General features: G+C 41.6%; 2 protein-coding genes across 3 annotated transcripts; one reads left to right on the top strand and one right to left on the bottom strand.

Moving 5' to 3' along the window:
* Positions 1-314: 314 nt before the first annotated feature.
* On the bottom strand, positions 315-3,174 carry LOC113132111 (protein L-Myc-1b-like). 2 transcript variants are annotated; one of them, XM_026309971.2, is made up of 3 exons: positions 2,874-3,174; positions 1,784-2,415; positions 315-1,038 (listed from the first exon to the last, which is right to left on the bottom strand). In XM_026309971.2, exons 2-3 carry the CDS (start codon positions 2,325-2,327, stop codon positions 425-427), a joined length of 1,158 nt encoding a protein of 385 aa, XP_026165756.1. In that variant the 5' UTR covers positions 2,328-2,415; positions 2,874-3,174; the 3' UTR covers positions 315-424. The 2 variants fall into 2 exon arrangements, with proteins under 2 accessions (XP_026165756.1, XP_026165765.1); XM_026309980.2 differs by having other exon boundaries at positions 315-1,032.
* An 8,774-nt stretch (positions 3,175-11,948) lies between these two features.
* On the top strand, positions 11,949-20,958 carry LOC113131558 (sodium-dependent lysophosphatidylcholine symporter 1-B-like). The gene is made up of 14 exons (XM_026308955.2): positions 11,949-12,222; positions 13,390-13,518; positions 14,162-14,286; positions 15,992-16,115; positions 16,199-16,277; positions 16,364-16,515; positions 16,614-16,704; positions 17,169-17,287; positions 17,390-17,473; positions 18,368-18,451; positions 18,682-18,794; positions 18,918-19,061; positions 19,210-19,386; positions 19,566-20,958. The coding sequence occupies exons 1-14, from the start codon at positions 12,133-12,135 to the stop codon at positions 19,618-19,620; spliced, it is 1,566 nt and encodes a 521-aa protein (XP_026164740.1). The 5' UTR covers positions 11,949-12,132; the 3' UTR covers positions 19,621-20,958.
* The last annotated feature ends 5 nt before the right edge of the window (positions 20,959-20,963 follow it).

Genomic DNA, 20,963 nt, shown 5'->3' with positions numbered 1-20,963 from the left:
AAAGCCATTCACACCATTATAAGTGTGCAATAATGACAAGAAGTCATGAGTCCTGGAGACTACATATGCTCACGATCACACCGGTAAACTATAAACAGGGTTTCCTCATTTCCCATCACAGCATACCACAAAATAACTTGGTCATAGCTATTTAAAAATGAATAACAAATCCATTTAACTCTATCCCTGCCTTCAAAACTAAAGAGACTGTGCAAAGAAAATGTAACAGCACATTCAGATCTAACTGCTCCTCCCCATAAAAGGATCACAGGCCAGAGTCAATTCACTGGAAGCCCAGAAATAATGTGCATGTATTCCAAACCAAATTCACAGCTATTTACATGAGGCATAGTGATCTTTTCAAAAGTGACAGGTAACATGGAAGTAATGTTCTTGGCTGTGGACGAGCGCACTTTCTTGTGTCTCATGAGCGCTTCAGTTCAGATAGTCTGCGGAGAAGGTGCTGCTGTCTGGACTTTAGGCGCCTCTTCTCTTGGAGCTGTTGTTTCTCCCTGGTGTGCAGCTCCACAAGGTACTCTGTCGCCTGGGTCAGAATGGCCACTTTAGGAGTCTTGGCTGACTCCAGGCCAGGAATCTGATCCCGTAGGGCGAGGAAACGGGACCTGAGGTCATGCCTCCTCTTCCTCTCTAGGAAGTTGTGGTTCCGCCTGCGGTCAATGTCCTCTGTGTCTGAGTTCTGGGGAGTCTCTGAGGGGGATGCAGGCTGGGAGACACGGGCTGAAGAGCTCGACTGCTTAGCGGACGCTGTGCAGACACGCTTGCTTTGAGGCTCTTCCTCATACTCCTCCTCCTCGTCATCTTCCTCCTCCTCCTCATCCTCGGGCTCAGGCTCACTGTCTGGGGATCGGGCAGCGTAGTTGTGCTGCTGCCGGTGCACAGACATGTGGAAGCGCTTAGGGCAGGGGTCTGCACGGACTGTGATGGTGACCGGCTTTCTGACATTCACCAGCTGCACCCGGCTCTGCTTGCTCTCCACGGTGACCACATCAATTTCCTCCTCATCATCATCATCATCATCTGTGATCAACATAAGAGAACACCTCATCAGTGCACATGAAAACGTGTTACATGTAAAATGTCTCAGCTTCAAAATACTTCACAAGTCCCACGTGCCTGCATAGAAATAAAGTGATCAGTAACTAGACTATAATGAAGTGCAGCCCTTAGTCTAGAAAATCAGTATTCCTCAGTCTGAGCAGGGCAGAGCAGGAGCTGAGGTGTTAACAGCAGTGGTCATCAATGCCAAAGCTCGCAGGAATTCAAGCTATTGTCAGTGAGCACTGAGCATTGATCAACAATTTAAATGAGGAGAGCTGCTGGCAGGGCGCTTTCCCTAATTTGGTAAATGCAAAAGTTGCTTTTATGGTCTGCCGTTGTGTGTGTGTGTGTGTGTGTGTGTGTGTGTGTGTGTGTGTGTGTGTGTGTGTGTGTGTGTGTGTGTGTGTGTGATAGTAATAAATCATCGGGACTGGGTCACCCCGCACCTCTACCGCACTCTGATGTTATGCAGCAGTGGAAGATATCGACAGGGGGAAATTCATGCACAAGTCTTGGGGGCGCGGTTTTTAAAAGATCGCTTGGGTCGGAGCAAGCAAAGTGAGTAAATAATCCAGCTTTAAGGTGACTCTGGTAAACCCGCCGCACCACAGACCACAAATATGCAACAGCAGACACCATTCAACAAATTACGCATTGTTAGAGGGCAATATAATTCTGAGGCTTGGGCAGGGTGGGGCAATTTAGAGCATGACTACTTCCTTACCAGAGGAATCAGAGCGAGACTCGGAGCCAGACGACGCCGGCTTCCTACAGCTGCTCGCCGGGAAGGTAAAAACAGCCGCGGGGTCGACGCAGTCTGTCGCCGAGGCGGTGAGCGAGCCACCGGGCGAGACGCACTGCGCTTTGCTCGGTCTCACGGAGATCTGGGCCACCGGGGAGACGCTGGTCTGCGCCGCAGCTGCCACTCTGCTGTTCACCTTCTCCAGTTGCTTACTGGCAGAGAAACTACTCCACATGCAGTCCTGGATGATGATGGAGCTGAGGTTGCCGAACAGACCCTCCGTATCCGGGATGAACGGACCCTCACACTCCTCGTCCTGACCCAGCACTTTGGAGAGCCAGCTGAGCTTGTCTCCCGGCGAGAGGTGCAGGGCAGCACCGTTCAGAGTCCGGGTGGGAGACATGGGAGGGGTGGGCAACAGCTCGAACTTTTTCCATATGTCTTCGCTCGGGGCGGTTGACTTGTAAAAATCCTCCTCAGTGTCCAAATCGTCAAAGAAATAGTGCTGGTAACAGTCGAACTCCATGTTTCCGGTTAATAATAAAATCCTCGATAGTTTATTCCCCGAAAGGATCAAATGACACAAGTGGTCTCTGAAGAAGGTCCCGCACAGCCTGAGGGGAAATATCACAGTCATTAGTAATGAGCTTTTTTAAACTAGTTCCCATCTTGTATGATCACCTTTCAAGTATCCATCTAATGGGCTGCTGGGATATCGCATCCCCCTACCAGCTACTTTCTAATGGACCGCATTAATAATTGATGCTCTCTTTGCAGTGATGGACAAACAGAGCAGGCATTAACAGCCTGTTACATAATATAGTTTCATGTGTAGGACACATATGTGGGTGCCAACTATAGTTCAGAGCAAGTTCTACTTCGAAATGAGGCGACATGAGAAAACTGCAGGCGTAGTTTTGCAGGAGTGTCCTGCGTAAAGTAACACATCAGGCTGTATTTCCTGAAATGCAGGCAGCGCTTTGTTCCTTTCAGCAGACAAGTTGGGACTCAAAGCACCACAGACCTCGTCTAAAACTTTCACACACAGGCACTATAGAATTAAACTACTCACCGACTCTGCACAAGAGAAAAATAAATAAATAAATCTCAACGCGAAATGATTCAGGTCATTGGAAATCCCTCAGCAGCGTCCACGCGTCCCGTAGATCAGCCGGATAAAACGCCGTCTGATTTGTGACTGGATACAAAGATGCGGTGTTTCGACGCGGACTGTACTTTTGTTTTGAATTTAATTTAAAAGCAAAGAGGAGAGAAGGGGGGGGGAAATACACCGGGGCTCAAATAGCAGGCACTGGGTCCGCCCCGCAACGTGTTACAGAAAGAGCCACAGTGCGTTTTTCGCGCCAGTGCGTTATCCTGTTATAAGGCGATAAAAAGTGCAGGGAGGAGCCTCGGAAATATCTGCAGCGGTAGATCCGGGTAAGCCCCTTCATTTGCATCACAGGCGGGAGGAGACGCACAGCCCCGCCTCGTCTACAGCACCGCTGCTACTTACACATTTCACAACATTAACGTATCAATATTCAGTTATAGCGGACAAGATATTTACGTTACGCACCATGTAGCGTCACCATTGAATATTTCCTTTCACTACATCAGGCAGCACATGTTGCCATTTATACTCCATAAGACTTGATGTCTTTATTTGCTGGTTATTGTTTATTAACACTGTAAATACGGAGCTTTGCTCTTGATTACAGCACCAAACTAGTACTTATAGTTTAAGTAGTTAAATGACCTCAGCTGCTACAGCATAGATTTGAATGCGTCAACAATAAAATCATACACTGAGCTGAAAACAGTTAGACAATGTTGTTATAGTTGATTAGCTCAGAAAATGAGTTGGTAAATGTAAATACATTTTTAAGCAAAAATCCCTTCACTGAATGTTTAGGACACAGAGCTGATAATACTTCATGGAGGACTTTTACTTGTAATTGTGTATTTTAGATTTTTATTTAAATTATCAATCACCCACTGTTACATCTCAGCAAAACTAATATATAATATAAAATATACAACACATGGCACTTAATTCATATTTCATTGTAGCAGCATAATCTATTTTAGTGCAGTTAGGACGAGTCTTTGAGGACCTATGGCCACTCTGACGTCTTTATCGCTCAGTTTCTGGCTGTATCTGTAGACAACACTGTGACATTCATCTTAACTCTGACTGATTTTGACTAAAGGTTAGTGATGTCTGACTTTATGTTGAAGAGGAAGAAAAAGCAACTTGATGAAGTAACTTTAATCTAAAAGATTGTGGGTTTGTTGATTGGCAGCCACAGACTCTGGGTTTCTATTACAAAGGCTGAGAATTCAGTGCAAAAACTCCTTATTTTCCATATTTATCACCTTAACGCAGACGAGGTGTATGCAAATGTAAAAGGGCCATTCTATTGCAAACTAAAATAAAAACAAGCATTTTTGTAGAGAAGGGTGGAGTACACACTGGCTCTTTGAGTGACCACAACGACTGCATTTTCTCACAAAAGATCACGAGTACGCAAACAGCTGAGATTCAGCTGCTAAAATGTCTTCAGGTGTTGGGAAAGTGAGTGATTGTCTTCAAAGTGGCTGAAAGCTGCTTCAACAAGTTGACGTCCTAAACAAACTCCACTCTATTTGCTCTTAAATTCATGTTTACTGAGCACTGCAGAGGCTCTGCCTGAGAACAAACACTGCCCTTGTAAAACCCATTTGCACTTAATAAAACATTCAATTATTTTAACACTAACCATGATGTAACCATACTGACCCAGGCAGTGGGTACATAGAGACATGACTTGTCTGTGTATCGTCTGCAGCGAACATTTATGCTCTTTATGCTCACGGACAAAAGGGTCAAAGTTCATGAACGTCTCATGAAGCGACAACACCAGGTCAGATTGATAGACCAATCCTGTCCTGTACCTCCCCCTTTATATCATATTGATCAGTTTGGCCAATAGCGGACATGTCTTGTCCTTAATTAAGTATTTCAATGATTACATTAATGACACTGATTAGCAGTAGACATCTGTTGTCAGTGACTGGCCTGTGGTCAAACACATGGCCCTGATGGCATAGTGGCCTCTTCAGCCCTAGTATAAGTATAGTGAAGGTAATCCATCTATTATCTAGACAGCTCATCCTGTTGAGAGTCATGGGAGCCAAGTTTTTTCACGCTGATTTGTGTGGGGTACACCCTGAACAGACTGCCAATCTACTATGAACAATCAATTTATTGTTTCATATTGTACCAGACAGAGGTGAGACTGTCAGGTCATAAATCTGGTGTCTTAAGAGTTGAATTGACAAAATTTAAAAAGACTAGACTGACTTATGGTTCAGTTTTGGAATCAAGACCCATTTTCACCACAACAGATTCAGTGACATGTTTAGACGAAATGTGATAAAAATGTCTCACCACAAGGTCCATTCAGAAGATGCTTCTCAAAAATGGCATTTTCCCAGTTACATTTAAACTACACAAACTTTTTTTTCAAATTTAAACTTTTAATCTCAGTTGAAACATAAAGTCAAGGGATTAAATTAAATTCTTTGTTCATATTGTTGTATGCTCTTTTGTAATATATGGCAGTTGTATAAGCCTGTGTGTGTTGTTTGTATTTAGTGTATAATGTTTTAATCTTGACTTTCTGGTCAAATCCTGCTTCAAAAATAGATTTTCCTAAATATTGAGAAAACATGAAAACTGTCATATTTGGAAAACTTTGTTGTATTAGCTTAAAATCAGTGATGTTAGATGAACATTTTGAAGAGGGCAGACATTTCAGTTGTAACTTTAAGCTTCACCAATGTGGTTCTGAAGTTCTTTCGCACAGAGCAATGATCACAGGCTTTAGATCTGGTAACTACACATCCCGTAATTACACAGCCGACCAACCCACAATCTGCTATGTTGGGAATATTTCATCCCTGCCAAAGACAAGCAAGAAAAAAACATTGGTCCCATAAAATTTATATGAGGTCCTTCTCTCCTCCACCTCTCTATTCTGTTCATTCATTACAATTTGGGGATCTTTTTTCAGCAGGCATATTGTTATGGGGGACAATGCTTAATACCAACAATAGCCAGCTCCCCAAGTCATCACCCAGCTTAACTTCAAGTGCCCACCATTGTCCTTTATTGTTAGAGTAGCAAATCTGTGAGGGTGCTCTGGACTGACCTCAGCAGAGTCCTCATGTAGTCCACAACACCCACTCAGCAGACTGACGAACATCAGAGACAATGCAGTGGAGGAATTTAGAAGGTTTTGGGAGGACTGTCTGTATCATTGTCCCAGTGTGACATACAAGGGGGTGTTCTCCTTTTCCCCACGACCTCCATGACACAGGAACCCCCAACCCCCACACCCCCCCTCCCCAACCCTGACCTCCGACTTTTTCCTCCTGTCTAAAAAAAATACAATCCATAGAAGGTTTAAAACTGGCACTCAGAGAAAAGCCTTAGAGTTGAGAAAGACAACATAAATCATTCACACAAGTTTTATTGGTCCCTGGGGATGTAAAGCACCATATTCAGACTCTTCCCACTCACACCCCCACCATACCATGAGAGCAAGATCATCAAGGTGCAAGTTTTACCTGCCAACACTTTCAGACACCTAACACCTATATCTGTCAATGTATACACTGAATCAGGCTTTTACTGCTGCCTTTATCCCATGCATTTTCATTTCCTCCTCAGCAAAGTTCACCAATACTGAATATATTATATTATTATATAATACAATCACAGTCTCAATTTTTGACCACACTTAAACAAACTGTTTGTTTAACAAGCAGTTAATGTTATAAAGGCAGCTACAGATCTGAGGCAATGGTACGTTCATGCTGTAAATATCTTGGTTTCACTGTTTTGCTGATGAAAGTGTTTATATAACATTACTGTAGTAGAATTCAGTAAAACTGTGAAGAGCCTGCAACATATTGTCATACATGTGACATGAAGTGAGTAATTTCATGTGAAGTACTAATGTGAATGATTTAAACAGTGGGACCACAAAGACACACATTCCTGGATTTACAGGCAGCACATGTGGACTGAGTTAGGCTGCCACCTGGTGTTTGGTACATGTAAATATCCAAATTAATATTTCTTTCCTCTCATTGGGACGGACCTGGTGGTAGATGAACTGTTTTGATTCTTCTAAATAAACGTGGAATTGCAATTTGAAATGCTCTAAATAAAATAATAAACAGTGCATAAGTATTACCAGCAAAATCTACTTCAAGTATTAAAGTTTAAAAATCCTCTTAGAAAAATGACATTTATTATCATTACTGATGGATTTCAGTCTTTATATCCTGTTTGATAGTCAAATATCAGTCCATCATATTTTGCAGCTTTATGTTGTGGCACCACTTTCTGAAGTCAGCTTGGGATATATCATCTTATATAAATAATGTTTATTTTTACTGACATGTAATAAGCATGATTTTATGATAATTATTAGTTATTAGTTAGTGATAGTTATTTGTTGTAAATATTAAATATCTTAAATGTTATTGCTTCTGAAATGTTCTTTTGCAAAAAGACATGATTCTTCTACGCACTTAAAAAGAGAAAATAAAATAAATTCAAGCTCATGTGTTAACATGCTAAATAATGTGAAGCACCACAGTGGCACCAGATAAAAACTGATGTGAACTGGAGAGATAAAATGTTTTTATGTAATCTGCGGTTTCATATACAAACAGTCTCATAAATCTCCAGGGTTTCCTTTTACGCCCACAACACATTATTTGGACTATTACGGTGGTGTCCACAAGATGGCGCCACGATGAAAGTTTTAATCTAGTCCTTCAGTTTCATGGTTGAGCACATTGAAAGGACTTTCAGTTAATTTATTACTAACAGGTGCACAAAGTGGTTGCTTGTAATCAGATCAGGATTTCAGTTTGCTCAAAATTTAACAGCATCTTTTCACTGCAGACTTGTAATAATTTGGGAATGATCATCTGCTTTTCATGTCCATGGAAATGAATTTTATGAGTGTGATTTATTTGGCCAAGAGGTGAAATATAAAGGCAGAACAGCAGAGGAGGGTAATTGGGTTCTCCATATTTCACATGAGAAAATATTGATGCAGTATTACTGTAAAAAAATACACAGTGTTTATAAGTGGGATCTGAAAGATCATTTACCCATTTAGTAATTGCAGTTTGAGTGAAGTGACAGGTCCTGAAAAAGGGTCAATGTAAAATATGTGGGCTGTTGAGACACAGCTCCTTCTGGTACTTTTTGGGGGAAAATGGAAGGTTGATCATTAGACACCCTGGGTTTAGGCTGAGGTTTAACCAAAGCAGGTCTAAAGCTGGTGGGGACAGTGTCAATTGTAAGTAATAAATTAACAACATTCAGTATTGTAGGTCCCCAAACTGCAGAGAGTAGAGGTTCAAGGTTTATCATCTCAGTCTCTTTAGCACTAAACATAACAGAAGAAGTCATTTTGCATCTGATCTCATTGGTTTTATTGCAGAAAAAGTTGAAAAATCCTGATCAGCTAAGAGACAACTGCTTTTCAGTCTTAAGTTTGGCCATAATGAATATATAGTGTAGAGTCTAAATGCCAGATGATTTCAACACAAGAGTCAGAAACAGAAGAGTTAAAAGTTATATTAGGTTTAGAGTTAAAACTTAAAAAGATATGTAGATCAAAATGAAGTGTAATAGTCAGTGATTGTTCCTAATTTGTATAATTATGCTCTGTGGTTTACTGGAAACAAATTTGTAGGATTGTGTTAAGTTATTGTACAGTAGGTTATGTCATAAGACCAGATAAGTCCCCCGACTCCACACAAGCCAACCACGAGGGGCTTTGCAACAGCTTGGCTGGGTCACTATACAGTCAGGGGAAAACCAGAGACTATATTAATACTTACCAAAACAGCCACACGCTAGTGCAGAAAGAAACTGTTATTCCTCAGTATGTCCAAAGACTGTTTGTGTCATATATATGGACATGATAAAGATTGTTTAGCATTAAAAAATAATAGATGAGGAAAGTTATAAAGTGAACTTCTGAACTACCACCATATATGTTCTTAGCAGAAGCCATTTGAATTAGACAAATCAGCTTTCGCTTTCATCCTTACACGGTAGTTACCAAAATACTCCATGGAACATGTGAGGAAATGGGAAAGCCTTCTGATGAAAACTCCCCATCCAGATTGTCATGTGGCCATGAAGAGGGTTACCAGGCCATGTCATCATGAAACTTCAGGGAACCACAGCAAGTCTACTATCCAACCCTTGCCTGTCATAAACCAGAATTAATATTATATCCTATGTTGCTTTGTCTTCACTGTCCTACTAATGCTACCAGATTATCACATTCATCTAAGGAGGAATACTGTAAGATAATCCTTTGGACTAAATTCATAAACTCTGTAGAGCTTCGGTGTGTGTACTGCAGGTAAGTCTACAGGGTCATCAGGTGGGCACCCTCTCAATAATGGTGTATTGATGACTTGGGCCTTTGACACCCAAAAGGCTCATCAGTGGGTCTCAATGTCCCAGAACCACCTGCACCCACATCCCTCAGACAAACCAACCTAGCAGCCCTCAAGCCTACCTTAAAGATTGCTGCCGGCTTGGACAGCCCACTCAGCAGCAGAGAAACTAAGCTAATAGCAAGTTGACCTTGTAAGCTTCAAGCCCACCTTATTCACTCACCATTTGCTAGAGCTAAAAAAAAACACACTCACACACACGTCCCTTTAGAGCACTTTCGTCCTACGCTCAGATTTCAGAGGACTGAATAAGAACTAGAGTCTCCAATGACGTGTCTTCTTGAAGGCTTGTGTCGTGTTTGGAGGAGAATTTTCATGTTTGATATTTGTTTAACCATGTCGCCTCAGAGCAAAAATGTTCTGATTTTGAATCCTATTCACACCTGGGCCCTTTCTGTGTGGAGTTTGAATGTTTTTCCCATGGGAGTTTTGTCCGGGTACTCCGGTTTCCTCCCACAATCCACAGACAAGCAGGTTGGGGTTAGGGCGACTGGTGACTCCAAATTGCCTGAAGGTGTGATATGTGAATGTAACTGTGAGCTCTGTGATACACAGGCAATCTGTCCAATCACCTGCTGTTATCTGGGATTGGCTCCATCCTGAATTAGACTAAGCAGTATAGAGGATGGATGGATATGTATTTGTTTATGCAAATAGTAAAGAGAAAGTGTGTGTACTTACATATGGAAACGAGAGAAACAATAAGTCCAATGTGGAAAGGATGCCGTAATCAAATAAACCAAATAAAATGACGGAGTAAAGACAGGGGGAACACAAAGTTCAGTGTATGAGCTGAATGACATTAATAATATGAAAATGCTTTTGCTGACAGATAGCAGTAGCCTTAGAAGCAACATGAATTCCTGATTTACTTACATTCACAAGTTTAGGTCTAGTATCGAAAAAGAAAACACTGTTTTGCTGTTTACTCCTATCTGTTTTTAACACTGAATGGGTGAAAATGAAAACAAAAAGGTGGCATCTAATTCCAGCAAAGCTCCAGCTTGAACACAGTTGCCGGTTTCAAGAAGTGAACTGCTTTCTCTTCCCACATAGATAGTCTTCATGTACTGTTCTACAGATTTGAATTGGCACATTTCCAGTATTTGGTTTTTATTTAATAGTTGTTGCTCTGCAGACAGAGACACAGAGCAGGTCGTGACACACAGTACAACAAAGGGAACCCCCTTTGGGATCCAGCACGTGCACATTGTGGTTATATGGCACGCATGTTTGCACTATTAGACCACCAGTTTGTAATTTGTGGTATGTTTAACATGTTTCCCATGAGTGATGCATTATTAATGATGTTAAATATTAAATTATTATGCGCTGTGATGTTGTGTATCTGTTGTGTAAAAGGTTTGACTGGCTGGAAACACTGACATCCACTTCGGCTCTATGAGTTATTCTTAGTCACATTAACAGCAGCAATACCTGAAATGACGTAGGGACTTATGACCTCTCATTTACTAGTCTTGATTATAAAGCCAATGCTACTTAATTATATTTGTTTGTGTCTGTGTGTGTTGGGAGAGGGACTGTGTTCATGCTCAGTCACACAAAAATTGTGTAGCTAAGGAATCCACTCTGAGTCAGTCACTGGGGGAATCCTTACTGTGCAGCTGTTTTGTAAAATATGCTGTAAAATATAAACTTCTTGTTTTGGCTTAACAGTAAGTGAAAAAGTTTCCTGTAAATTTTACATCATGTCAGAAAAAGTGCATAAACAGATATTATGTTTGTTAAATATTGCATGATATCTTAGGTTTTTAAAAATTAAGATTTGTTTAATGCACTGCTTAGGTAGTTGTGTGAACCTGCAAATCTACATCAGCTTAATCAAAATGGTGTATTGTGTAACATGTAAAACACCTATTCTGACATAAATGTCATCATCTGTCTCATTTAATTTTCTGACAGTATGAGTTACAGTTCTTCATTTAACAAGGGGAACTAGCAGCTGTTGGATCCACTGTGTACCAGAGTCAGGACAAAGACATAAATGCAAAATTGGATGTTCCTGTTACAAATGTTTTAGAAAAAAAGAGTCTATGGAGAGATTAAACTAGAAGTCTCAGGAATTCACTCATTTAAAGTCAAAACATAACTAATGAAAACAGAAAGACTGTAGATAATAATAATAATAATAAAATAGAAATTTAGGTTAGATATTTACTTTAAGTAAAAATTTATTGCTTCCTCAGTGTTTTAGTGTAATTTCAAATCTACTTCAACGCAAGAGGCCACTTATTTAAACTGAGGAAGTTTAATGCTAAATAATCTTTATCATGTCCATATATATATGACACAAACAGTCTTTGTATATTAAAATATTATACATAATTTTGCTTTAAATAAAAACTACACATACAAAAAAAAACATGAGGTATTACAAAAAAAAAGGTTCTGGCTTTGCTTTGCTGTATTAAGTATAGTTAAATATGTGCTTACACTAAATGTATCTTTGAGTGATGGTGTTGATTTATTCACTGAAACAAACCTGTTTAAATAAATTACACACTTGAAGGCCTGATTTCCTCCGGTACGTGAAGCAGCCGCGGCTGGAACAGGCGATGCTGACGTCGTCAGTGACGTGGACGGCGTGAATGAATGAGCCGGTGGAGACAGAGCACGAGCGGAGACAAACGGAGCAGCGGGCGGCGTCGTTACTCTGTGATGTGTGAGAACCGCTTTTCCTTCACTGAAGAAATACCACCGTATTGATCCGGGAGAGAAAAATCAATCAACCAATCAGTCAATCACTTCAGCACTTGTAGAGTGCGATGGCACGAGGCGAAGGCGCCGAGCAGTACGCGGCGAGTTTACTGTCGGTCAAACCGATCAATACCGAAATCAAGTCGGTCACGTTAAAGGTAAGTGTCCGAAGATTTATCTGTTAACGAGAGTGTTTGTCTGTTTCCTCTGGAAAAGAGGTGAGCGGCGGAGGGGCTGTGGTCGCTGCCCGGGCTGAGCTCGAGCTTTTGAATTTTACCCGGTTCACCGATAGTATCTGTCCGCGTGCAGCCGTTAGCGGGGTCCACGTATACCGTTTTTAAAGGGACCACGTCTTTAAAGTCAACTTCGCCTTTTAAAGAAATACCTCAATACTCCGCACATATTGGGTCAAATCCAGCAGCGTTTATTCTCATAGATGTGCTGCGGAAACGTGACGTGGACCTTCAGAGCTCACGACTCCTCCGGTGACAGCCCTTCCCTCAGAGACCCGAGGGCTGGAGCACTTAGCACATCCCTGCTCTGGATCTAATGATTCAAGTAAAAATGTCAAACATCTCATAGTTGGGGCTTTTCAGTGTGAGCATTTGGATGTTTGAAGCTGAAATGTATCATTTTGGGCTCTGGGGAATAATTATGGACCTTTATTTTTTTATTATTTCTTATTCACATTTGTAAGACAAAACTTTGAGAATAACCATAAGTTCGATCTATAAATATGTGTTTATCCTCATGCTGTTGCTTGGTGTTCGTGTTGTTTTGCTCACTGAAGCTGTCAGTTTTACACAGAGCAGGTTTTTCCTCACCGGTCATTAAAGGTGTAGAGAATATTATTCAGGTAGTAGTTTGGTCCCAAAGGTTTGGGGGGGGTCAGTATCTGCAAATCCGTCCTGCTGACATCATCAGATAGTTAAAGGTGACTGCCTGCTGACTTTACGCTCCTGAGTATGTAATGTCACGCTACCTTCAACATCCTACTGCTCCAGCCAATGGCTGCACTGCGAGTCTTAGTGATGTAGTGGGTGTGTGAACTACAGTAACCTCACGCCAGTTTTGAGTGTATTTAGCCAATCCTTCTCAGAAACAGGCCGTTTAACACAGCATCACTTTTGCTATGGATTTTTGGCAAAGCAAATAAATTCCAAATTACATAAGTGCTATAGATGGTGATTATCTAGCGCACCACTTCCCACACCTTTTATCTTAATTTAGGAGTTCAGTCTTCGCAGTTAGAGGCAGACAGTGTTATTAAGCCAAACCAAGTACACTGCATATATTCACTCTCCTCCGCTCTTCTTCTCTTCCAGCGGAAGGCCCAGAGAAGACATCTGTCTCTGTGCAGCAAACTGTGCTATGCCATCGGTGGAGCTCCTTACCAGATCACAGGCAGCGCTCTGGGATTCTTCCTGCAGATCTACCTGCTGGATGTGGCTCAGGTGATTGTTACAGTTGCTCAGAAAGTGTGAACCCTCACATTTCTGTCTTATTTTTGATCTGTAAAAACAAGTTTGTCTCTTCTTGTCGCTTTCATTTATGATCTATTAAGATAAAAAGACATGTAACTGGAAAATGCTGTGGGATTACCATGAGATGAAAATTCTTGAAAATGAAGTTAATTCATATAAAGTTGTAAAGCCAGTCCCTTATCATAGCACTTTTTCAGTTTTTACACACACTGAATAACTTCGAGGCCAAAACCTGTGTTCGTTGTCCTTCGCCTCATATCAGCTCAGTTACCCTCCTGCTGTAACCAGCCAAGCGCAACGACCTGGACTCCTCCTGCTGTGCTTTGTTACTTGATTAACAAGTTAAGTGCTTCCACTGTACACAGTAGAAGCTTGTATAAACGCTATTCAGCTCGTGGGATGAGATCATTAGAGTGGCTTTGAATGTTACTTTGTTTTAAAGTCGCTGTCATACTCTGAGCAAGTTTCAAAATGTCTCAGTAACCTCCCTGGTGTTGTGGCTGCTTTGAGCCCGTCACCACAGCTATTCAGCAGTGCCATATGAGGTAAGTGTTTGGCATCCACTTTGTTTTGGTCTCATGTCTCACTCTTTATCCCCATTTCTTCCCTCTAGCTGGATCCCTTCTATGCCTCAGTCATCCTGTTCGTGGGCCGGGCCTGGGACGCCATCACAGACCCAACAGTGGGTTTCCTCGTGACCCGGAGCAGATGGACCTGCATCGGCCGCATGATGCCCTGGTAGGTGTCTAAATGTCACAGCAACTCATCCATTTCAGGACAGGTTCACAAAGCAAAGAGGAAATTAAATTAAGGAAATGCTGAAAATGTGAATGGAGGTTATCGAGTGGAGGAGAATGTACTGATGAGTTGCAGCTCGCAAGCGATAACCATAACAACAAGGCTGAAGGAAGTTGCAGGGGGTGCAGTCTGTATGAAACTGTGCATATAACGTGCATCAGGAAACTCTTACCACACATCAAAATCTACAGCTTCTGTTACTTCTCTTCGAATCTGTTGCAGAACTGGGCTCGGCTGCTCTGATGTTCTAATATATTTTTACCTAAAACATTGAAAAGCTCAACATGATGCAAGTGCAGGTTGTAAAAGTAAAATGCCCTCTGCCATAGAACATAAAATAACTTTGCAACCGTAGTTAAACAAACCATAAAGCATTTCCATGTAATGCTGTCAGTGCAGCTGGTAAATATGACCTTGATCTGACTGCAGCTCCGATCGCACGTGTATTTAGCAGGGAATTTCCAGGTCAAAATCTAAAACAATCTCTTTTCTCTCATGTCATGTTATCATGTTACAGTGGCACCTTAAGCACCTTGGGTTGAGTATTTGAGTCAGAAATGCCTTTTGTGCATGAGCAGCACATTGCCTGTTGGGAGGAGGAGGGGAATATTTCAGCTTTTGTGATTGGTCTAACCCACAACACACCATGGTCTTCACACCAAAGGGGCGTGTCCATCTTTGGTGTGTGTGTGTTTCATTTCCTACACTGTTAAGGCAGTGGGGGAAACAGAGAGGTTACCTTGGGACAAGAGACATGTTTGGTGAAAACAGTGAAGGTCATTGTTTAAAAAGGCAACATGTACGTGAGCGTCTGTGCAGCTTGTCAAAGAGAAGCAAATTAACCAGCTGTCAGATGACACACCAATGTGTTTTTTCATCCTCACATATTTTTCCATTTTCACCATAATTCCTAAAGAAAGTGTGGAATGGGACATTTTAGTCTTTATATATACATACATATATGCACATACACATACATACATTATATATATATATATAGTTTGTGTGTGTGTGTATGCTTTGTAAATTTGTAATGTATGTACCTCAAGGTCACTTTCCATCACTCCTAACTAAACAACCCTCGGCACAGGAATCTGTTTTGAGTCAGTCAGCTCAGTGTGGAACATATGACCATGTGCGAGTACAGAAGTGTCACATTCAGTAAGAAACATGTCTCCGTCTAAAATGAGAAGGTCCTCAGGGAGGGTGAGCGTTTGTTTCCTCTGTATGATACATGGAAAAACAAAATGTGGGCTAAAACATTTTGATTCTACAAGCTGAATGGCTGTCAAGTAGGCTGGACCAGCCCATCCCGTTTCCTCATTCAACTCAGCCTGATCCCGTTCTCTACATATAAAATGAAACAAGGCAGGATTGGGGGATTATTCAAAAAGCATGAGGGAGGGAGGAACAATAAAAAGGGTGTGGGTGAGGTGGCTAAAGTACAGTAACAGTCAGCAGATTGTCTGCACACACTCTTTTAGGGGGTGGAAACAGCAGGTGTTGCACTTTTAGTTTCAAACCAGACAGCACAAATCCCATATTAGAAACATTACTTAAATTGAATGTTTTCATACCAAGAACAGTAAGAATTATTAAAAAATAATAAATAATGTCTTAAGTAATATTCTCCCTCTTTTCCCAGGATCCTTTTCTCTACTCCATTTGCAGTGCTGACTTACTTCCTAATCTGGTACGTGCCTCCCTTTGAGCAAGGGAAGGTCGCCTGGTACCTGATCTTTTATTGCCTCTTCCAGTCAATGCAGACGGTTAGTAACCTAATGTTGACACCTCCTAGTACTTTGTTTCTTATCTTTGTTCCGTAGCTAACTCTGTTTGTGTACGTTTGCAGTGCTTCCATGTACCATATTCAGCCCTCACCATGTTCATAAGCAGCAACCAGAAAGAGAGGGATTCTGCCACTGCCTATCGTACGTCAGCCCTCCTGTATGATCAAAAGGTTTCACATCATTGTTGTTTCTCGTTCACTGACGCTCCACTCCCGTGTTGCTCTCAGGTATGATGGTGGAGGTGATGGGCACAGTACTTGGCACAGCAATCCAGGGACAGATCGTGGGCGGCACCTCGGACTGTCCCACCGAGCCTGGTGTCCCAGACGTCAGAAACTCATCCAGAATCAATGCAACTAGTGTTTCACTTGAGGAAACGGTGAGAGCTTTTGAGTCCTTCACATGATGTTGGATAAATGATTGAAATTACAGTACATGAGAATTAATCCAAACCAATGGTCTCTTTTATGTCCTCAGAAACAAGCTTACCTGATCGCTTCAGGAGTCATCTGCATCATCTACATCCTCTGTGCCACAGTCTTGTTTTTGGGTGTGAAGGAGAAAAAAGGTATGAATCAATGAGATGAGACTAGAATAGCCCTGATTTGGAAAGATTTGATATCCTACCCAAGCTTAAATATAATACATTTGTGATAGGAGAGCAGGGGAATCAAATCTTAGTGACAGGATACAGAATATTTGGCTCTGCAAGTCCAAGTTATTGTAACATAGCCCCAGGAATAACACACAGAGGCCCACCTGTTGAATTAGTTTTTTCATGTTACAGAGATTCTTTGAAAGTAACAGTGAAAGTGACTTATATGGCCAAGTATGGCCAATTCCAAAGTGCACACACACAGCAGTGAACACACACACACCGTGAACACACACTCGGAGCAGTGAGCAGCCAGCGCTGGGGCGCCCGGGGAGCAGTTGGGGGTCCGGTGCCTTGTTTCTCAGTGTTCTTCACATCGTTGTCATGCATTAGATTTCATTTGTCCTGTACTTTGTCCTTTTCGTGCTACATTGTAGAGAATGGAAGAAAAACGTCGGAGCTGATCACCTTCCGTCAGGGCCTGTGGCTGGTCATAAGCCATGGACCATATGTCAAACTGGTCATCGGCTTCCTCTTCACCTCTCTGGCCTTCATGGTAATACTGTGCTCTATTATCTGTCTCGTATTGGATGTAGAAGTTATTTTTGAACATGCATATTTTAAAAAAATGTTTAACTGTTCCTTATTTATTTTACAGCTGTTGGAAGGAAACTTTGCCCTTTTCATCACCTACTCTCTGGGCCACAGGAAGGACTTCCAAAATCTTCTCCTGCTTATTATGGTGAGTGTTTCTATTTTCCACTGCCAGACCCTTAAAAAGCCTGAATCAGTAGAAGCTTTGAAGGGCATCACTATAATCAACAGCAGAAAACTGCTTTTCATTGTACCACAAAACAACCTCCTGCATTTGTGAGGCCTTCAGTTGTTGCACTGAAGCTTTTGCTCATCTGCAAGGAGAAACAAGGCAGCAGGGTTGAAAAGGCAGATTTTCAGGATCAGAGGAGGTGTTGGTTGGGATCCTGGGTCTCCCAGGCACACGCTCACTCTGCGTTAGCAGGAGTTTCAGAGAGAAGCAGACACACAGCAGAGCTTTTGTTGCCCAGGCAACCCTTCGCCGCCACAATGGAAATTGGTAGCACGTCCCTTTCTATCCTCCTCTAACCGGCTCTGGTGCATTTCTTTCATTTTTGGTCAATGTGTATGATATTGGGTGAGAGCAGAAGGTGAGGATGGAAATATTTTCAACTGTATTTACTCACATATAACGCTCGTTATTTCTCAGGGTTTCAGAGTTTTCGGTTTCAGGCTTGTTCTTGTGTTGTAATTTAACATTGGGTGAGTGTGACCAAGAGGTCAGAGGTTGTCTGCCCCTCCTGGTTTAGACAAGACCCCACAAACCAAACTGTGGCCTTGTCCCATGACCTCTTGCAACAGTGGCCATTTAATCTTTCTGTTCCCATATTTCCCACAGTCCTCAATGGAAGTCTGACTGATTTCAGTGAATAAATGACAAAAACATTTTTTCTAGTTGGTGATTTCAGACACAGTCAGCAAGTAAAGCTCTTATTTTACAAATAAATCAGGCCCATTAACTGTCTCTAGTCTTTTTTGCTCTTGTCAGCTTGCAAAATGATGTTTAAGTAAATTACAACACTTTTGTCACATTTTCTTCCAGCTGTCTGGAACTCTAACAATCCCGTGGTGGCAGTGGTTTCTATCCCGATTTGGGAAGAAGACAGCTGTGTACGTTGGCATCTTGGTTAGTAACAGTAGGACTTTTTTTGTATTTTTATTGTTGATTGTAAAATGAAGTGAAGAAATGAACAAAGAGTTAAAAGAAGTATCAAATCCTTACATTTCAGAAGCTGGAGCCAAAGCATGTTTGCAGTTTTACCTGATAACTGACTCAAACAGCGATTTGTTGCCATTGCAGTTTAAAGAGGATGTATTTTTATACAATGACTGACATCTTCCTGCCTCCTCCTGTAGTGGGCAGTACCCTTCATGATCCTGATTGTGTGCCTCAAGAGCAACCTGATCGTTTCTTACTTGGTGTCAGTGGCAGCAGGTGTGAGCGTGGCGGCAGCTTTCCTCCTGCCGTGGTGAGCACAGGTTCTAGCCCCCACCCCCAGAGTGCAGCGCTAGATTCCAATTCAGATGTTTCAACAGATAGATTTTTGTTGGTTGTGTTTGGTTTGCTCAAAAAAAGTTGTTTATGCTTTCAGGTCAATGCTTCCTGATGTTGTTGACGACTTCAAGATCAAGAACCCGGACATATACGGTCATGAAGCCCTCTTCTACTCCTTCTATGTGTTCTTCATCAAGTTTGCCTCTGGAATATCCTTGGGTATATCTACCCTCAGTTTGAAGTAAGCTTTTACTGATATATTATGTAAAATATGTGTTTTTATCTTCATTATTTGGGGTCAACAATCACATAATCCTTCCACTGACCTGTATGACCAACTGCACTCACATCAGCTCAACTGTCCTCCCTCTGTTTGCATGTGTTCACAGATTTGCTGGCTATGTGACTGGGAGCTGCAACCAACCCGAGGCAGTCAGTTTCACCCTGAACGTGCTGGTCTCTCCTGTGCCCGTGGGTCTCATCATTGTGGGACTGTTGATATTGAGAACCTACCCTATTGACGAAGAAACGAGGCAGAATAACCAAAAAAAAATGCAGAAAATCTTGTAAGTGTGGGATGAAACACATGTTCAGGCACTTCAACACTTAACACAGAGGTTTATACTTGATTCAGGATAATCAGACAGTGACATGCTAATTCAGTTTCTCCTGTATAACCTCAGCGCAATTCAAACAAAAGTCCTTTTGTGTGTGACCTTTGGCTGTTCTCCTGTCCTTCAAACAGGGAGTCCGAAGAAGATTCTGAGTCTGAAACATCAGCACTAGGCAGCAACGTGTAGCAACGTGAGTCAACCGCTGCTTTACCCGTTTGCATGGGCTGGCGAGAGACGGTGACCAACGCTGTGTTGCTGCCCACTAACTACAATGGGCTCTTCAGCAAATAAATGTTCCACTGCACTAACAGTGGAAGGACCACAGAACACCACTGCTGCCCAAACATAAAGAAGTTCTCTCCTGTGGATCACAAGTTTACATCGCCCTCTACTGACCAACCAGCATCACAGCCCAAGCTTTTGTATGTTTTAAGTATTTTCTGTTCTTTGTCCACAGCTGTGTCCCAATTAAACTACAGACTTTACTAAAAAACATAAACAATACACAAATGTCCACAGTTTCCAGGGTTACCTTCAGTTCTTCTTGCTTTTACTTCTTAATGTTGTTTTTCCTTTCTAGAGGTTTTATTTCATTGTTTTGCTATAATCTCTCTACTTTTTAATCAGCGTACCTCTGAACTGGACAGTAATGTCTGAACACCTCATTTTAATGAAGAGGACATGCATGATTTGTTAGCATTCAACGACTATTACTCCTATAAAGCTAAGACTCATGGGAGATGTAGTCAGTTACATCTCATGTTTTACATAAGAGAATTCAAAGAAATTTTCCAGACGTTGTTTTCCAGGATCTTGAGGTTGTCTACAGCTGCAACCTGCAAACTCAAACTTCCTTTTTGTCTTCCTCAAATCCTGGCTGCAATTAGTTAGAACTGGGACACAGCTTCTGCTCTGTGGTATTGTTGAAGTATTTATTTGCTGGTTTACACGGTTCGATCTTTACACGCAGTGTGATGTTGCATTCGGAGATTGTTCTGAAGGAAACAGAGTATCAGCCCTTTATATGTAAAGGGGAATACGTGCACTATCCACTAATGTAAGTTATGTGGAGCTCTACTCCAGTTTGTACTTCTGTGGTGGTGGTTTTCTATAGATCATTTCATGATGGAAGAAACTCTTAAGTTTACATGGATTTATCTGAGGGTAAAAAAAGCACCTCATGGTATATTGTAGGCAATGTGCCTTACACACCTATTAGTTTGAATGGGATTATTTGAACTTGTTACGCAGAAGTTTTGCTTTATTTTTTGTGCTTTAAGGTTACACCTGGTCTCCATCAGGTTTAATAGACATTTCTATTTATCCTTTTATAGTGAAACCAGCTCCACAATGAAGTCATTTCATCTTCCCACTGGAAGCAAAGTGCTTTATTTAACTATTTATTGAAACTGTGTAAGGGATTGTAGTTTTTCTTATGAAAGTACATGTGTATAATTATTTATTATGAGTCATCTCCTGTGGATAACATTTGAGAACAGAAAAATGAGAGTTTCTTTTTTTTTTTTTTT

The sequence above is a fragment of the Mastacembelus armatus genome, chromosome 22 (genome assembly GCF_900324485.2).
Source record: "Mastacembelus armatus chromosome 22, fMasArm1.2, whole genome shotgun sequence".
Taxonomy (NCBI): domain Eukaryota; kingdom Metazoa; phylum Chordata; class Actinopteri; order Synbranchiformes; family Mastacembelidae; genus Mastacembelus; species Mastacembelus armatus.
The sequence above is the reverse complement of the archived record's forward strand: the minus strand, read 5'-3'. Positions and strand labels throughout refer to the sequence as shown.